This window comes from Lingula anatina, chromosome 1 (genome assembly GCF_051362555.1).
Source record: "Lingula anatina isolate TDL-2025a chromosome 1, LinAna3.0, whole genome shotgun sequence".
NCBI classification, from domain to species: Eukaryota; Metazoa; Brachiopoda; class Lingulata; order Lingulida; family Lingulidae; genus Lingula; species Lingula anatina.
In genome coordinates this window covers 49,355,933-49,372,819 of record NC_141767.1, presented here as the reverse complement: position 1 = coordinate 49,372,819, position 16,887 = coordinate 49,355,933, and the positions used below count along the sequence as shown (strand labels likewise).

The window sequence follows — 16,887 nt, the reverse complement described above, 5'->3', positions numbered from 1 at the left end:
TATCTTATGGCCGCTACTCCTGTGAAAATGCACCGATTGACCCCAAATTCACGGAGATGAAAGATGACCTGAAGGGTAACACTTTCCAATAATATTATTGGTTAAGTCTGTGTGGTGTCTGAATAACAGGGCAAAAATTTTTTTTTTCGTAAAAAATTTCATTTTTTTGAAAATTTTGGCCCATTTGACCTTGAAGTAAAGGTCAAAGGTCAAATCCGAGGGTATATTTGAAATCTACACATATGACTTTTGGAAAGCCGTCTGTAGAAAATTTTCCCGTAACTCCTTCCGTAGGGTAGATAATTAGCATTTAATTTTGCCATTTTTGGACAAGGGTGCATTGCAATGAGTGCCACACCCAGACCCCAATACCGACAAAGCCCAAATTTTACGTGGAACGAGTTGAGATTATAGGTGACCTAAATCCATGAGATGGGTATGGGGGGCCTTACCGTCTAGGAGGAGAAGCGGTAACGGTAGCCGTCCGGCGGAGCCGGCGGAACGGACCGGACGGGACCGAAACCATGTGTACCGCCAGCGCTAACGCTGGTGGTAAATTTTTTTGTTCAAATTTCAAAATAGTATCTCGAAATTTCGAGATAATTTTTTTTTCTACATATGGCACCAGTGGGCTTCCGTACATTTTCCTTTCACCACCAATATGTAATTTTTGATACAGCGTAACTCGAAAACCGTATGGAATACAAAAAAACCGAGACCACCTCCAGTGTTGGGCTTTACATGCTCTACAAAATGCAAAAAAGAATGGGTCTCTAGCATTAACGGTTCCCGAATTAGAGACAGTTTTCAGTTTCGGTATCTTATGGCCGCTACTCCTGTGAAAATGCACCGATTGACCCCAAATTCACGGAGATGAAAGATGACCTGAAGGGTAACACTTTCCAATAATATTATTGGTTAAGTCTGTGTGGTGTCTGAATAACAGGGCAAAAATTTTTTTTTTCGTAAAAAATTTCATTTTTTTGAAAATTTTGGCCCATTTGACCTTGAAGTAAAGGTCAAAGGTCAAATCCGAGGGTATATTTGAAATCTACACATATGACTTTTGGAAAGCCGTCTGTAGAAAATTTTCCCGTAACTCCTTCCGTAGGGTAGATAATTAGCATTTAATTTTGCCATTTTTGGACAAGGGTGCATTGCAATGAGTGCCACACCCAGACCCCAATACCGACAAAGCCCAAATTTTACGTGGAACGAGTTGAGATTATAGGTGACCTAAATCCATGAGATGGGTATGGGGGGCCTTACCGTCTAGGAGGAGAAGCGGTAACGGTAGCCGTCCGGCGGAGCCGGCGGAGCCGGCGGAGCCGGCGGAGCCGGCGGAACGATCCGGACGAGACCGAAACCATGTGTACCGCCAGCGCTAACGCTGGTGGTACAATAATAATTTTCAAAGTTTTTGTATAATTATATTGTACATTTTCACATAATTTACCATGCAACCTTAACAAATTCTTTCAAGTTCAACTAATGTACAGAAGACGATATTTACAACTGCAACAATCAATTTACAAAACCCGTTATATTTTACCAGCTGGGCAGCTTCATTAATTATCCATACCCATTAGTCATTACAACAATACTGTAATGTCGAATCACTTAGGTTTATATCACTTGCAGATTGCAATTTCAAATCCATACTATTCTTCAGACGCGTGATCAAAATATGACTGTAAAAAAAAAATACACTAGATAATGCTGCAGCATGTCGATGAGTATTTGTACAGGATGTTCTAGAGTTATTTTACAACAGTTTACATCACAACAGAATCTTTGTATTTGGTATTTGTCTTGATTGGACGGCGCTGGTTGGCATCCACTTTCTCGCCATAGAAAAGGTTGTGCTTCCTTTCACTTGCACTGGACTAGTGAAAATAAAAGTCGACATAAAAGATAGATTTACAAAAGAACCAATGGTCATTTACGAAATACCAGCATGAGCAGTCATCCCAAATTTATGTTTACATTTACATTAGTAAAACATTCATTAACAGCTGCAACTATCATATTTCTCTTTTTTCAAATTACTTACTAGTTTGGACTTGACTTTCTTTGGCAGTTCCTCAGTAAGAGTCCAGATTTCCTCTCTTTGTATTTTACTCTCACTGCCATCATCAAATTCCACCTAACATTTAAAATAAATCTCAATAAATATTAGGGCTACTTGGTGTTTCATATACTTCCAATCAATTTTTTTCTTTATAAACCAGAAGGCAATACAAAGCACATCAAATTTACAACAAAAAAAAATCTTGTGTTTATACATTAAAAAATTGATGCTGCAAAAAGTTCAATGTTTTAAAAATAGCCAAAACATGCTTAATGGACATCCCGTAACTACTTACAGTGTAAAGCAGATGAGAAATTGCTCCTTTAAAAATCCCATCATACAGGAGGCCATCTGGCCACATGACTTGGACAGCTTCATCTACTTCAGGAGGGCCATTCTGCACACAATCATGGCTCTGAAAAACAAAAAAAGAAAAGCCATGATCATCCCTTTTCAAATTTAAGCAATATTAATTGTCATTAATTTTTCTACTTCATTTTTATCTTACCTAAGTGGGGGAGGGGTCTCAAACCAGATGTACGTTGATAAGGTGGGCATTCAGTAATTCAGCACCTGGGCCATATTTCATGGGCAAATTTGTGATGAAAAAAAACCTAAGAATGTAGTTTGTGTACATATCATTTTGGGTGAACTATTTGTCATTACAAATGAAAAAGTGTCAAAAATGTAAGGGCCCACCCACCTACCCGCACGACATACTTTCTGTTTGAAAATACATCCCCTTGTTATCTATAACCCTAAACCTGTCTGTATTTACAAAGGGAAAAAACTTACTTTTATATCTTCAGGAAAAAGATCATTGCTGAAAGAGTTATCGTCAAATGTGACTTCATAGAAGACCTGGGTCTTACAGTCGACAACTTCACATTCGTAGTATCTGCTGTTCTTATGTTTTGCAATCACTCTGTCACCTTCTTTCAGGTTAGTCAACTTCCTTTCTCCTTCAAGTCTCTGTAATGACAAGAATTCTGTTATACAAGCATCCCATACAACATAAGGCAATTGTTTGCATAAGACAACAAAAGTACTATCAGATTACATAATGTGATGTCTATGCATTTAGGAATGGAATAGTTACAAGAAAAATATCTACAAATACAGAAATTGATACAGATTTTCACTGAATTGAGGGGATTCACCTTTACCTGATCTTTTGGGACCACATGTTTATGACAGGTAATATATACTGGAAAAGGCCAGTCACTGGTCTCAAAGACCACTCCTGCCACATGAGCACAAGTCACATGAAATGCATTAGCACATTTCCCCACAGAACACTGTGCACACACATCATGTCTGCCAACCATCTTCTTAAAGGCTTGTTCACAGAAACAGCATTTCTGGTGTGAGAAGAAGAGAAAAAATGAATTGAAATTAGAACACACTTCACAAAGTTGAGCACATTTCAATGCATTTTCGCAATACTCCTAATCTCTTTACCAAATTTGTTTTAATTATAATGATTTCTCAGCTTTTAACTATGTTAAATTTCCCACTATGTCAATATCAGCTCTATGATGAAAATAAAAGGAGAGCATGATTAAAATCTACATACCAATCTCATCCTAGCTGTGGAAACTTTGCTAACATTGACCCCTTCTCTATGTGCAATATCCTGGAACATTACTTCAGGGATTGTCAAAGCACAAACCAAGTGTGCCCACTTCTCATCCACTGTAGATTTTAATGCACCGCCTCTCAAATTACACAGCACACAGGCCTGGAATAGAAAGAGCATTTTTACAATTCCAATATTCCTCGAAGTTATCTTTTGAACCTCCAAGATGAAACTCAAATTTGAGGCGCATGATAGACAGAATAACCAACATCCTTTAGTTCTTCAAAATACTTTACAAATACATTTAGAACAGTATACATGTTTAACAAAGAAAGCATACACCCACAAAAGATGTTTTAATTTGTCAATATAAATCACGGGAGTATACAATATAAGCAAGTTAGTATTTAACATTATATTTTTGTTTTTGTTTATTTGTTTCAAAAATAAATTTTCCATCTTACTGCATCATTTACTCCTTTCCTGCATCTGTCACATTGCCACCCTGTCTCAGGAGGTTTTACAACACCATAGCAGCCTAAAACACAAGCAATGTATGATTCAAATCTACTATAATTTATATGTGCAAGAATTTTTTTTCACACGTTCATCTTTAAAAGATAAAAGATGAAGGGCTGATACTCAAAGGTACATACGAACCGAGCATCGGTGGAGCGTGGATTCCCAGTAACACATGTAAACCACTTCTACTTGATTCTTATATGACTCAAATAAATTCGACATGCCAAGGGATAAACTGAATAGATCACTCGATCAGCCATAAAAGACCTTTAGACTGCTCCTTTCTTTAAATTTTTGGTTGTAAATTTAAACTACTTTCGTGACCTACTTTCCTGCCCCATTGACATACAGCTTAGAATCCCAGCAGAAAAATCCGTTCAAACATCATTTTCAGGTAAAATTAAACAATGCCTTTTGGTAATTCTCTTAGTTATACTACTTGAAACTATATGCTGGCATTTGGTTGGTTTTTGTGACAAAAATTGACTTTGTATGCATCTTTAAGACTTTGTTCTAAAACAAGACAAAATTAGGTCCCATCAATGTTATCTTCCCAGACTTACAAAGATCTTCTGCAGACACCAGCAAAACTGTATCATGCAAAACTGTATCCTCGTATCCTTTGTACAGTTGTCACCTAAAGCATTAAATCTCTTACTCACTTGCATGAACACAGACTTGACAGACTTCACAGTACAGCAAGCTACTCAGTCCATCTTCATCCAGGTTTGTGTTGAAACCAAATGGATTGGGATTTTGTGTGCTTGACGCAAAGCACATCTCTGGTATCATGGGGAGTGTACGCTTTGGGGCATCCGAGGCAGTGAAAGTGCTTGGGGACAAATTGCCATTCTGGAAACATATGATCTTTTTTAACAGTTGTCATCTGACACATTTAATATAAGATTTCTTTGATGGCAAAACTTTGAAAACAGACCAACAACAGTTGAGTAACATGTAAATTCTTTATTCAAAGAGATACTTAAGTCTTGAGAGTAAGATAAGAACAAAGAGTTAAAATCAAAATGTTTTAACTGACCTATGTCAAATGACCCATTGCAAAGAATATAAAAAAAAATTCTGTAGTTTTGGAAAAAACGCTTTCCATTATAATTACCTGAAAGGGTTTGAACAAAGAACACACTGCACAATAAGGTTCTTTCTTTGCCATTTCAGTATTAAACTGTTTTTCTGCTTCAAAGTCAAATGTTTCCCACTGCCACAGTTTGTTAACAGGCTTGGCCCAAGGTCCTAGGATATCTGCTGCTAAAAAGTACAATTTATTTAAACGCAAGACACATAGTCCACCTTACCTGTGCAATTATTCTGGTTCTACACAAAAAGTGAATATCATTGAGATAACTTATCAAATAGAAAAAAAACTGCAATAGCCTTCTGGTAAACAAAAAGGTGAAGAAAGGGTCCATTTATCTCCCCTTTTCAAGGCCTGACTACCTTATCACATCCTTGTCCTCTCTCCAACTTACAATAGACTTGGAGAAGCAGACATTTTGACAAACACACCATAAAATACACAATCCCAACACTTGCCATACATGCAGCTGCAGATGAGAAAATATATCAAGGTTTAAAAAACTTGGGTTGCAATTACCTGCAGGGCGTTGTACATTATTTGTCTTAGCATTTGAAGCACAACCACTTTCTTTTACTTGTGGAGATGAAGAAGTAATAGTGGCTGAATTCAAGGAGTTTGATTTGAGATTCTTCACACTTTCTCCATCTTTGCTGCTGCCATCTGAATCCATTATAATTTGCTGTGTAAGCTGTAAAATAAATGTCAAAATAAAATTCTGTTTAAATAAATGAGAAGTCTTTGGAAATCATTCTAAAAACATGAAAAATGTTGAAATGAAAAAAAAATCTTATTTCAATTAAATTCCCAATTTAACTTAAAAAATGTCAAAATTTGCAAACACATTAACAGGCACAAAAAGCATTCATGTAAAAGGTGATATTCATACTTTTTTCTTTGATCCTTTTGAAGTCTTTTCTTTATTTGGCGATTTCAATTCTGGAAGAATATTTGCATTCACCACCTGGCTGTTGTTGTTGGAAGTATTTTCATGCTCCAATTTTGATATCTTCATTTCACCTATTTTCTGTAAGTTGACAATTGTCACTCATTACAAAAGATGTCATCAAATTTGATCATAATCTTAACAACCATCCTTATATACAACAATTAAGCCTTACCACAAGGGTTTGGATACAGCTGAACACCAGTATACATTCTTTGCTGTTAACCAAATATAACCCAACTTACAAATCACAAATTTCATTAGCCAGAAATTCAAACTTAAACCTATAATACCTCTCACATACCTCTAAATATTCAGCTTGCTGCCTTTCTTCATGCCACCTCTGCCTTTGCATTCGGATCACCTCATCGGCATCAAACTTGTTTGTAATGGGCTGGTCCGCTTTCTGGGCTGCAACATTCATAGGGGTGGTTATCTTTTTTGATGCCATTTTCTTCTTCCTTACAGGTGCACCACTTACAGCTACACCTGGCACAAGCATTTGGTTTTGGCTAGTTTGAAGCACTCCCAAGGAACCAGAACCTTCTGTACCATTCACTGAGGAAGCAATCACTGATGAAGTTTCTGGTAATTCATCTACTGTCACAGCAGAGGTGGAATTAACAGAATACCTTACTCTTGCATTTGTCTCAGAATGTCCAGAATTACCTTGTGGCAATGTCAATGCCACTGGTATACGCATATTTGAAGAGGTTACATAAGCCATCAGCTGAGGCACATTCATTGTTTGCGTCAACCTCTGGCTTTTCTGCTGCATAGATCGTTGTAATTCAAGTAAACTTCTGACTGTGGCACTGGTTGTGGTAGCATCATGTTGACGTACAGTATCACTGGACATCTGTTCAGCAGCCTTTCCTTCTTGTTGTTGCTGTTGTTGCTGCTGCTGTTGTTGTTTTTGCTGCTGCTGCTGCTGTTGTTGTTGCTGCTGCTGTATCATCTGTAGTTGGCCTTTGTCTGCTGTCACTTGCACAGGGTTTGTCAATACTGAACTGCCAGGATTAACTACACTTTCCTGGGCAACAGCTGGATTCTGTTCTCTGTACACAGGGACAGCACCACCTTGCACTGCCTGGAACATCATTGGGGCAGAGGTTGTGTGCAGGACAAGCTGTGGTTTGGCTCCCATTCCACCATGCTCAAGTTTTAATCCTAAACTTGGCTGAATATGTGTTGCACCTGGTGTATTGTTTGTTGAAATTACTCTAGGTGGTGAAACAAATTGCACACCCAGAGTTGAATTTAGTTGCAAAGACCCGGTACAAATACTACCATTTACTCTATTTACAACAGAGCCAATGCCAGAAACAGTCGCAACTGGTGTCCCAAAACTTGTGTTTGATACTGGTACAGAAACTGTACCATTTATAAGTTTATCAGGGTCATCCATTTCTTTTAACTGTATACCTGACACATTTCCCACATAATTAGGGTCTCTGAATACATTTTGCACATTAGAAGTGACTAGCAGACTCGTGTTTTTTGTCACTTCCTGATTCCTGACTGTTGTGGGAGTTTTGCCCACTGTTAGGCCAGGATTCATTGCTCTGTTGTGCAATGCCTGAGGAACTGAAGAGATAGGGTGTGTGAAGATAGCTATAGTATTCTGATTGCTGCTGCCTACTGCTTTCTTGACTGGTGCTCTCACCACTACTGGTAGAGCTTTGGCCGTAAGAGTTGTGTCTTGGCCATTCATTGTTCCATTGATGTGTGCTGTTTCCAAAGGCCTGTTGATCAATGGGGCCATACCATTCACTGCCACGACTGAAGTTGGAATTTGCTGATGAGAAAGCGGAACTCCAGCTACCACCCTGACTCCAGGAGTTTGCTGACCACTGGCTGTGACCGCTTGACCAGTAATCTGTCCTGAAGCCTGAGATGGTAGCTGGGACTGTCCGTTTAAAGAAACCATGGCATTTTGTTTAGTAGAACTTTTCTGAATCTGTTCATAAGCCAGACGCTGCTTCTGTATGAAAGCTTGAAGAGATTGTCTTTGTTCATTCAAAAAATACTGCTGCTGCAGCCCAGAAAGGTGCTGACTACCAAGAGAATACCCTTCTCCTGTGTTGCTTACAGAAGCAAACCTTTCACCAGGGGTTTCATCAAGGGTCATGGCATTATCCATCTTGTGTCCACTCATGGACAAGTCCAATACATTGCCAGATGAACTGACTACATTTCCCCTTTGATTTTCATTATGCCTCAATATGTTAGCTCTGTGGATCATTGCCATTTGTTGGGAAGAAGCATTTACTGCCATAACACCCCCAGATAGGATTTCTCTTTGGGTAAAAACACGACTGGGTAAAATGGGATTTGTCAACGTAGACCCAGATAAAGTATTACTTTGCATTAGGCCACCAGCAAGCCTTCTCAAATGTGAAGAACTTCCTTGAAAATGACCAGTATTTGCTGGCAAGGGAGTAGCATTTCCTGACATATGTGCACCACTGCCTTGAACAAAGTTCTGATTAAACTGCAAATTTGATGAATTGTTCTTTTGCCCATTATCCTTGAAATGTTGCCAAGGGTTGGGGTTCCCTTGCATAATGTCATTACCCACAGGCCCTTTTGACATAACGCTCCCCTGTAATGTGTCCTTCACAACGCCACCAGGATCTGCTGTTTGAAGTACATTAGACTGCACATCACTGCCTTGTGAATAGTGTTCAGAATGAGGAGCACCTTGTTCAAGAGGCTCACAAGGTTTTTTATTTGGGGGCTGTCCTATCACACTATCTGAGCTACCAGTCTCTCCCACCAACCTTTTCCCCTGCCCACCTTTTCCCTTTTTCTTTCCTCCTTCTGAAGATTTTCTGGGTTTGTCAGTAAATTTCAGTTTTTCTTTCTCAGCCATGAATTTAGCAGCATGCTTGAGGTACTCTGACTGAAAAGACCCCATTTCAAATGCACTCCCTTGTCTCTTTGGAGGTTCCATGTACTGTTCTATTTTTTTCTTTGCTGACAAAACTGGGTCTGGAGTGCTTTCTTTTGTCACCTCCTCTTCGTTGTCCTCCTTCTTTTCCATTTTAATATCCTTATCTTTTTCCTTTTTAACTTTAACTTTCTTAGGTTTCTTGGGTTTTTCATCCCCGTGATCTTCATCTTCTCCACCAACTGACTTCTTTGGTCTTCCTCTTTTTTTCTTTGTTTTTGTTTCTCCATCATCTTCCCCTTCCTCCTCTTCACCATCATCTTTTAAACCCTGTTTCTTTAGTTCTGCATCCTTCACTTTAGCCAACTTTTCGGCAGAGATTTTGGAAATAGGATGTCTTTTTGTAGAGACTGTTCCAGTGCTATTAGCTTCAATTTTCCTTCTTTTTTCCCTTGAAAAAAAAAAAAATTACAAATAATATTTCATAAAGATGGACATTACATGACAGCATTTTTGACATATTAACGTTAACATTAAAACTAAATTTTGAAGAATTTTCACATTAATTTTAGAAATGATTACAGATGTTAGGTACATACTTACAAAAAAAAATTACAGGTAACTCATAAAACAATAACTAAATAATCTTATTCTGTGTTGTGTTAATTTTTGTAACTGGGGCACTTAAATTTTTGAGCTGAGAAAAAAATGTTGAAAAAACAAAATTTGAATCTACATCTATGAATGCAAAATATTTTGATAAGAAAAACCAAGAAGAGAAATTTTCTAGAAAATATTAAACTTACATGGCAAGTCTCTTCTCCAATGCTTCTGGTCTGCTATATATCTTGCTTTGATCATCTTCAGGATGCGGTGCCACATCTCTACCAGCTTTCCACAGCTCATAGCGATCTGGCTGGTAACGGCGTACAAATGCTTCCATGCTAATCTTGACCATATCTTTGCGACAGGTACACTAAAAAGTAACATTTTCCTTTAAAGACAATTTTCAAGACAATCAGGGCATTTTGTGGTGAAACTATTTATATTACAAATGAAGACGTAAATTCAAAGACATGATGTGAATCAGATACCAAGGGTATAAAAGTCAAAACATTTCTTCAGTAGTGAGCTATATAGACAAACACCTCTGGGACGTACTTCTTCACTTTCTTACCTGTGTACATCTCTTTCCATACTCAATCCACCGTTCTGTTGCAAAATTTGTTGATTCAGCACAGTTGTAACCATGATTGAATCCTGCATGGTATCCATATGGGAAAGTAATCATAATTTCACCAGCCTCTTGGGTAATCTGTAACAATATATAAAGAAAAACAAAGATAAGAATGATACCTGACACATGTTATACATCCAGTATCTTTTGACAAATTGGTACAATGTAACACAATTTTAATGCTAAATCTATTTCATGTACTTCCTGTACTATAAATACATAGATTTCTTCAATGATATAATAATATTCCTATACCAGCATTCTTCTCATGTCAAAAGTTGCCCAATGCTAAAAGGAATACTGGACTTACATTGTAACAATTAAATACTATTTAAGTTAAACCCACCTTATCAAATGGGATAGAATACTGCTTCAATATGTGTGGAGATATTATTGTCATCTTGTGCCTGAGGAAGGCAGGACAAGCTTGTTGGCTACTTGGAAAGAAACCTGAAAAATTCAAGACATTTTTTTTTTTAGTTTGAAAAGTATTGTGATAGATCTTAATGTCATGCTCTAAATCCATTAGGTTTCTCTCTTTTTCAAAGTCTTTACAAAGTCTTTAAGCAGACAAGCAGCAGAATATTATCAAATGCTTCAATTCTGTCAAGAATATTATTTGTCTAACCATCATTTTTATAATGTTGAAAAGCTTAATTCATACTACACCCCCTCCCTTTCCCTGCTACATGTATCAATCTATATGTTTGTTACCTGTAGCCAGTCTTTCCAATCTTCTTCCATGTTCTGGAGGAACACAATACCAGGACTTGGGAGCTCCAAAGTGGACATAGTTAATACTGTACAGATCCATGTCCTCTGTATGCCAAGCAAAAGTGGTCTTCCACATTCCAAAGTACAAATAAGCTGTGTTCACCCCTTCAATCTTGGTACCATATTCTTCCCCAACACAATCTAAAATGCTCCCCAAATTCTGGATATTGCAGACCGTCTGGTCTGGGTCCGTAAGGCTGCCAGAGATATCTGCTCCATAAATGGGATTGATGAACGAGATGTTTTTCCAGTATTTGCGCTCTAAGTCTTCATAATCATAATGCAATGGGGTACGGAATCTAGAAAAGTACAAAATTATATCTGAAAGTAAGGCAAATGTTCTTAACATAAATAACAATAACAATGAATTTTTTTAAAAATCCTCTGATGGTAATTACCTGTCACTATTGGCCAATTTTTCAAATTCTTTATAATGCATAGCTTTCTTCTGTATGTTGTACTGCTGATAGAGTCCCTGGCAACCATTAACTACTTGGCTTATGGGAGCTGGTATGGTGATGTCTATGTCATCATAGCCACCTTTTCTTGGCACCCATTCCTTTGGTGGAATGATCTGAAAATATACAGATTTTTCCACATACTCGGCCAATGATATGAAAAGATAGTCCTACATTAAAGGGATAATAACTCTTCGTATGAGATCTGTATTTCACAATGAAAACAATGTAAACAACTCAGAAATATGATATATTCTGTTTTACCACAAAAACAGCAGTTATAGTTATTATTCTGACATCTGAGCTTGTCATCGGACCACATGACCTGTATATATGGCTATACTCTGTAATATTCTCTTAAGAGATTATAACACAAAAACTTTTTAGAAAAAAACAGGGACTAACTTTGAATGTAGAAATGGATTCATTAACCATTGGTAAGTATGGGGAATTGTTGTTTACTCCAGGAAAATTCATTTTTGATCAGAACAAACAGTTATTATCACTTTAATCTTAAAGCAAAGCTTAGGGCATATATTATTGAAATGGTCAGTCACAGAATAACAACAACATTCAAGAACTGTGCTCTGCTTCAAGTTGCAATTAATGACTCTAGTGAAGTGGTAACAGGAATTTTTAATTCCTTTTCCAGCTTATGAAAAATATCTTAGCAACTTATAATTTCTGAACGTAATTTGAGCAATTCTGCATGAATTTTAATTACTCTTTTCCTTCAATTGATTTATTAGGAATCATCAATTTTTTTTCTAATATGAAAAAAAAAAAAGAAATACATACTTTTGCTATTCCAGCTTTGTGGGCACCTTTGGACTCCATGTATGCAATATATTTATTGAAGTCTTTGAATTCTTCCATTGTTGGCCGGAAGACCATAATTTTAGGGTTATTATGACCTCCGCTGGAAGACTCCATGGTGAAATAGCTTTAGCTAAGTCATTAAAGCTGGAAAAATAACAACAATCCTTGAATAGCTGAACTCAGCAACCATATTTTATCAAACTGAGCAGTTCATTTTTCATTTACCCAAATCAAAAATTTCATTTTATCACAATATGTTATTTGTTTGTTACTATTACTCTGTTACATCCATCATGATACACTAACAATAAACAATATCCATCATTTAATGAGTAGAAATAAAATCATTAACCAAGCCCTTTCTATGATGTTAGGCTTTACATTAACAATTTTGAAGGAATAATAAGCCATAGTATGTATATATTTTTTGGCCAACAACAATATAGAAAGGCCTTTAATTGCGCATTAACATTTTTGTCTATGAAGAGCTGCATACATACCAAATTGACCAATTTGATAAAATTATAAAATGACAATGGTAAGTGATTAAATAAATTACAAAATAATAGAATAAATTAAATAGAAGAATTTAAGATAAAAAAGGTCCATCTTGCCCTGTAACTACTAAGTCTGGAAAAAGTCTTGACAAAAATGGATATTTTTTCTTCTTGGTCATTCACCCCCTCATCTCAATTTAGCCAATGCTTAGAGGTCAAATTCTAAGTATTGTATATTTTTAACCTAAACTGTGTCATTAAAAATTTGATTTTCTGATCTTGCATACATTTGCCAAAATAAATTATCTCACTTTGCCTATTTAACATATGTACCTATTTCTCTGCTTTAGTATATTATAGAAGCAAAATAAAAATGTGTTCATGCCCACCTGCTAGACTTATTGTGACGAATTTCATGTCTATGTCACTGTGGAAATATCTAGGTGTTGAAAATCTAGTTGGGCAAACTTTGACTAATTTTTGAGAATAACATCTTGAAAAATCGGTAAAATTATGTTGTCACTATAACATGAACATCTTTTGCTCAAGATTAATAGAATAGCTGAGAAATTATTTTGTTTTATTCATACGCAGACAAGCGTCTATCTGTGTACCCATTATTGGCAAAAAATGTGTGGACCCTACTTAAATCACATTCCAATTTCTATACAAAATGTTGATAAAGAGTGCTCTGCTACACATTGGTCACAATAAGCAATGAGTTTATCAATCATTTGCTAAATTGTGAAAAAATTCATTATTAGTTTTCATTAGTTCTCTCAAATGCAACACATTTATTGTCACGACATCATCTGTTTTGTGATCTGACCTCTGTGCCCCACATTGTTTACATCTGATAGCAGCATAAATTCTCAATGTCACAAAACGAAAAGCCATTTTCAGAAGAATATTTCCTTAGTTGACTTCTAGTACCCTTGTGGGTAGTGATATTTAATGGTTAGGCGTGCTATCTACTGATAAATAATAACGAAAAGGTGTAGCCTATGGGTATTCTTACAGTCGGTTACCGGATTACTGAACCCAGAACGAGGCTCGCATTTTGGACTAGGGTAAAACATTGGCTTGCGCCCATTACTCTCAATGTTAAATTGGTGAACTTTGATCGTTCATATCAAGCAGACCAGAGGACAATTACTTGTGACAACCACTTGGTTATATTCACTAGGGTTTTTAGCGTCAGTCAATGGGCCTCAGGAGGATTTTCTAGAGCTGATGGTGATTTTATCAGCGATAATACCAACACTCCTCCAACGGGCTGCAATTACAGTTTACACCAGATGCATGCTGTAATATAGGCATATTTTATCGTCTGTATCAAGTATATCTGTGAACAAATACGCGTGACAACTGTTTGTTGATATTCACTTACGTATTTAGCTCAGGGAAATGGCCATCAAAAGGATTTTCTAGCGTCAGTGGCGACTTTATCAACGATGGTGGTGTACTATTTTTAAAGCAATTTTTCCTACTGGGACACTATGACCTATACGCACCCAGTTCATTAATATACAGTCAGAATTCTTGTATAATAAAATCATTATCTAAACAAAGAAAACTGTTATATTCATATTGCTTTTAGAGGTCTCAGTTTGAAAGATTTGATAATCAGAAAAGGGGGCTTGGGTAGCATTGCTCACCTGTCGTGTTCAAAGCAGGTGTCTCAAGTAATGCAATAAATGTGCTTTCAAAAAGAATTTTAATTTGTCACTGCTGTGTTTTTCATTAAAATTTCTTTTTCTACTGTTGTCTGGATTATGTTTGAAGAGACTATAAAATACTTTTTCAGCTTTTATAATTTCTGCACAAAACGTAAAAAATTTCATTAGAGGCCTGCCAAAATTATTTTTCATAAATAGATTCATCCATAATTATCCAATTAAACAAAAAGTTTTGAATGAAAGCCTCACTTAAATCTTTTTAAGTTGTCAAAATCTACAAATCATTTTTGACTCTGATGCTAAATGAAGTTCATGATGTTTTTTTTTTAGAAAATAATATAAATTTAAAAGGTAGTTATTTCATTTTCATTTTTAGAACATCGGACTCAATATCACAATACAAAGTACGATCTATAAAAATCCAAATTGAATGCATATTTAACTGTCATAAATCACTTTGAATTCTTAAACAAAATGCAAAATGAAAGATACAATAAAACTTGTTGACTTTAAATTTACATTTTATTTCTATCTATATATGTATGTAAGAAAGGAGTTATAAAATTCCTTGACATATGCTGTAAAGTTGCATTCTGAATTAACATTTGTACAGTAAAAATGAATTAGGATTTCTATGATATAAAAAACTTAAGCAAATATAACAGTAGTGTCCAAAGGATAAAAACACTAAATCCATAACAAAAATTTGATTGCTGAGTGTTTTTTCTAATTGCAGGGGTTAATAAATTTTACTCAGCAAACAGCTCCACCCGCTAGTTTCTTCCAGTTCATATACTGGAGTATGTGCATTGATAGCCTTTCTTGCTATTCTATCTTGATGAAAGTGTGCAACATCACAAAGAAAAAGTATTAGTTATCTGTTCCAATAGCACATTATTGCCATTTACACACTTCATAATACAATAATTAAATTATTTATTGAGTATGTAAAAATTTTATTCCTGTCCATGATCTCAATTCTGCATGTCTGCAGCAACATGGGTATTAAAAATTACTAGAAAAAATTGTTCAAATTTTCAAAATGTACTTTCAGTAATAAAATCAGACTAGTAAACTGTCATTAGAGCTTTCTTTCAGCTCCCCTTTTCAAAGACAAATACAATGACCACACCTGTGAAGATCATATCTGTTTTAGTTCTATTTGCTACAATGACACCAACTGATAAGATCACTTTCTTCCAATTAAACCACCTCAAAGGGCTCTATGATTGTTTGAGGATCCAGGTAAGTTCTGTTCAATCGCTGTCAGTGGACAGATTCATCCGATAACAAAGCCATTGGAACTTCTTACCTGAAAAACAATCGGAACTAACTGCAGCTCATATAATAACAGTGTAAGAGAGGCGCATTTCAATCGCTGATAAAATCGGCATCAATGCTAGAAAAGGTCCTTGCTGGCCATTTCCTGACACTAAATACCTATGGTGATATAATTAAACAGTTGTCAAGTTTAATTATCTACCGGTGTGAGAGATACAGACGATCAAAGTTGATCATTTTAACATGGGGAGTAATGGAGCTTACAGATCGTTTTACCCTAGTCCGGGCGTGGCGGCCATCTTGTGACGTCATGCCGACTGTAAGAATACAATATTTCATGTGACTTAAATAGCGTAAACCACAGCGTGTGGGGACTTACTCAAGTTGTTCGAAGACAAATGAAACCAATCACTGAAACAAACAAAAAGGGAGCAGACGAAAGTGAAATTTTACAAAACTTATTGGATACACCTACTGTGGTATTCAGAGAAGAGCGCCCCATTGTGGTGAGAGGCAAATAAAGGTGTACGTGACAAACCGCTTGTCTTGTCTTCGGCTTCGGAGAAAAATATCAAAAATGGCAGCAACTTGCCTGCCCTCCCATCCTGAACTTGGCTGCAATACTTACTTTCCTCACCCATGCTCCCCAACATAAAAGGCCATATGTAGTGAACATTGAATTTCAAAGCTACAAAAGCCTATTTACCTTTAAAATGGCAATCTAAAACGCTGTAACAACGGTACACGTTGTATCCTCAGTAAAGATTTTCTCGATCGGCATCGGCCATTACAAGTAACCTTGTAACGACGCCAATGCTATGAACGTGCGCAATATCATATAGGTCTAAAGCATTGACACGTTTTAAAGCTAAAATCATTAGTTATAGTCGCTTAATGATCTCTGTTTGTGCCCAAGGACCAATGTTACCACACTGATCAAGATTTGGTATTTTTCACTGAAGGTAAAATTGGAGGTATTTTTAATGTACGGCGCAATAATATGTAGGCATTGGATTATGCAAATGAGTTAGTGAAATA

The 16,887-nt window shown here is 36.4% G+C and overlaps 1 protein-coding gene across 2 annotated transcripts; it reads right to left on the bottom strand.

The window, feature by feature from the left end:
- Positions 1–1,408: 1,408 nt before the first annotated feature.
- LOC106150433 (lysine-specific demethylase 4C-like) lies at positions 1,409–16,711 on the bottom strand. 2 transcript variants are annotated; one of them, XM_013523238.3, is made up of 19 exons: positions 16,556–16,711; positions 12,372–12,536; positions 11,514–11,689; positions 11,056–11,414; positions 10,688–10,791; positions 10,282–10,419; positions 9,911–10,080; positions 6,516–9,555; positions 6,155–6,292; positions 5,785–5,956; positions 5,290–5,438; positions 4,835–5,024; positions 4,115–4,188; positions 3,648–3,812; positions 3,238–3,432; positions 2,867–3,043; positions 2,367–2,486; positions 2,054–2,146; positions 1,409–1,886 (listed from the first exon to the last, which is right to left on the bottom strand). In XM_013523238.3, exons 2-19 carry the CDS (start codon positions 12,504–12,506, stop codon positions 1,776–1,778), a joined length of 5,706 nt encoding a protein of 1,901 aa, XP_013378692.2. In that variant the 5' UTR covers positions 12,507–12,536; positions 16,556–16,711; the 3' UTR covers positions 1,409–1,775. The 2 variants fall into 2 exon arrangements, with proteins under 2 accessions (XP_013378692.2, XP_013378693.2); XM_013523239.3 differs by having other exon boundaries at positions 5,290–5,435; positions 16,556–16,710.
- Positions 16,712–16,887: the final 176 nt, after the last annotated feature.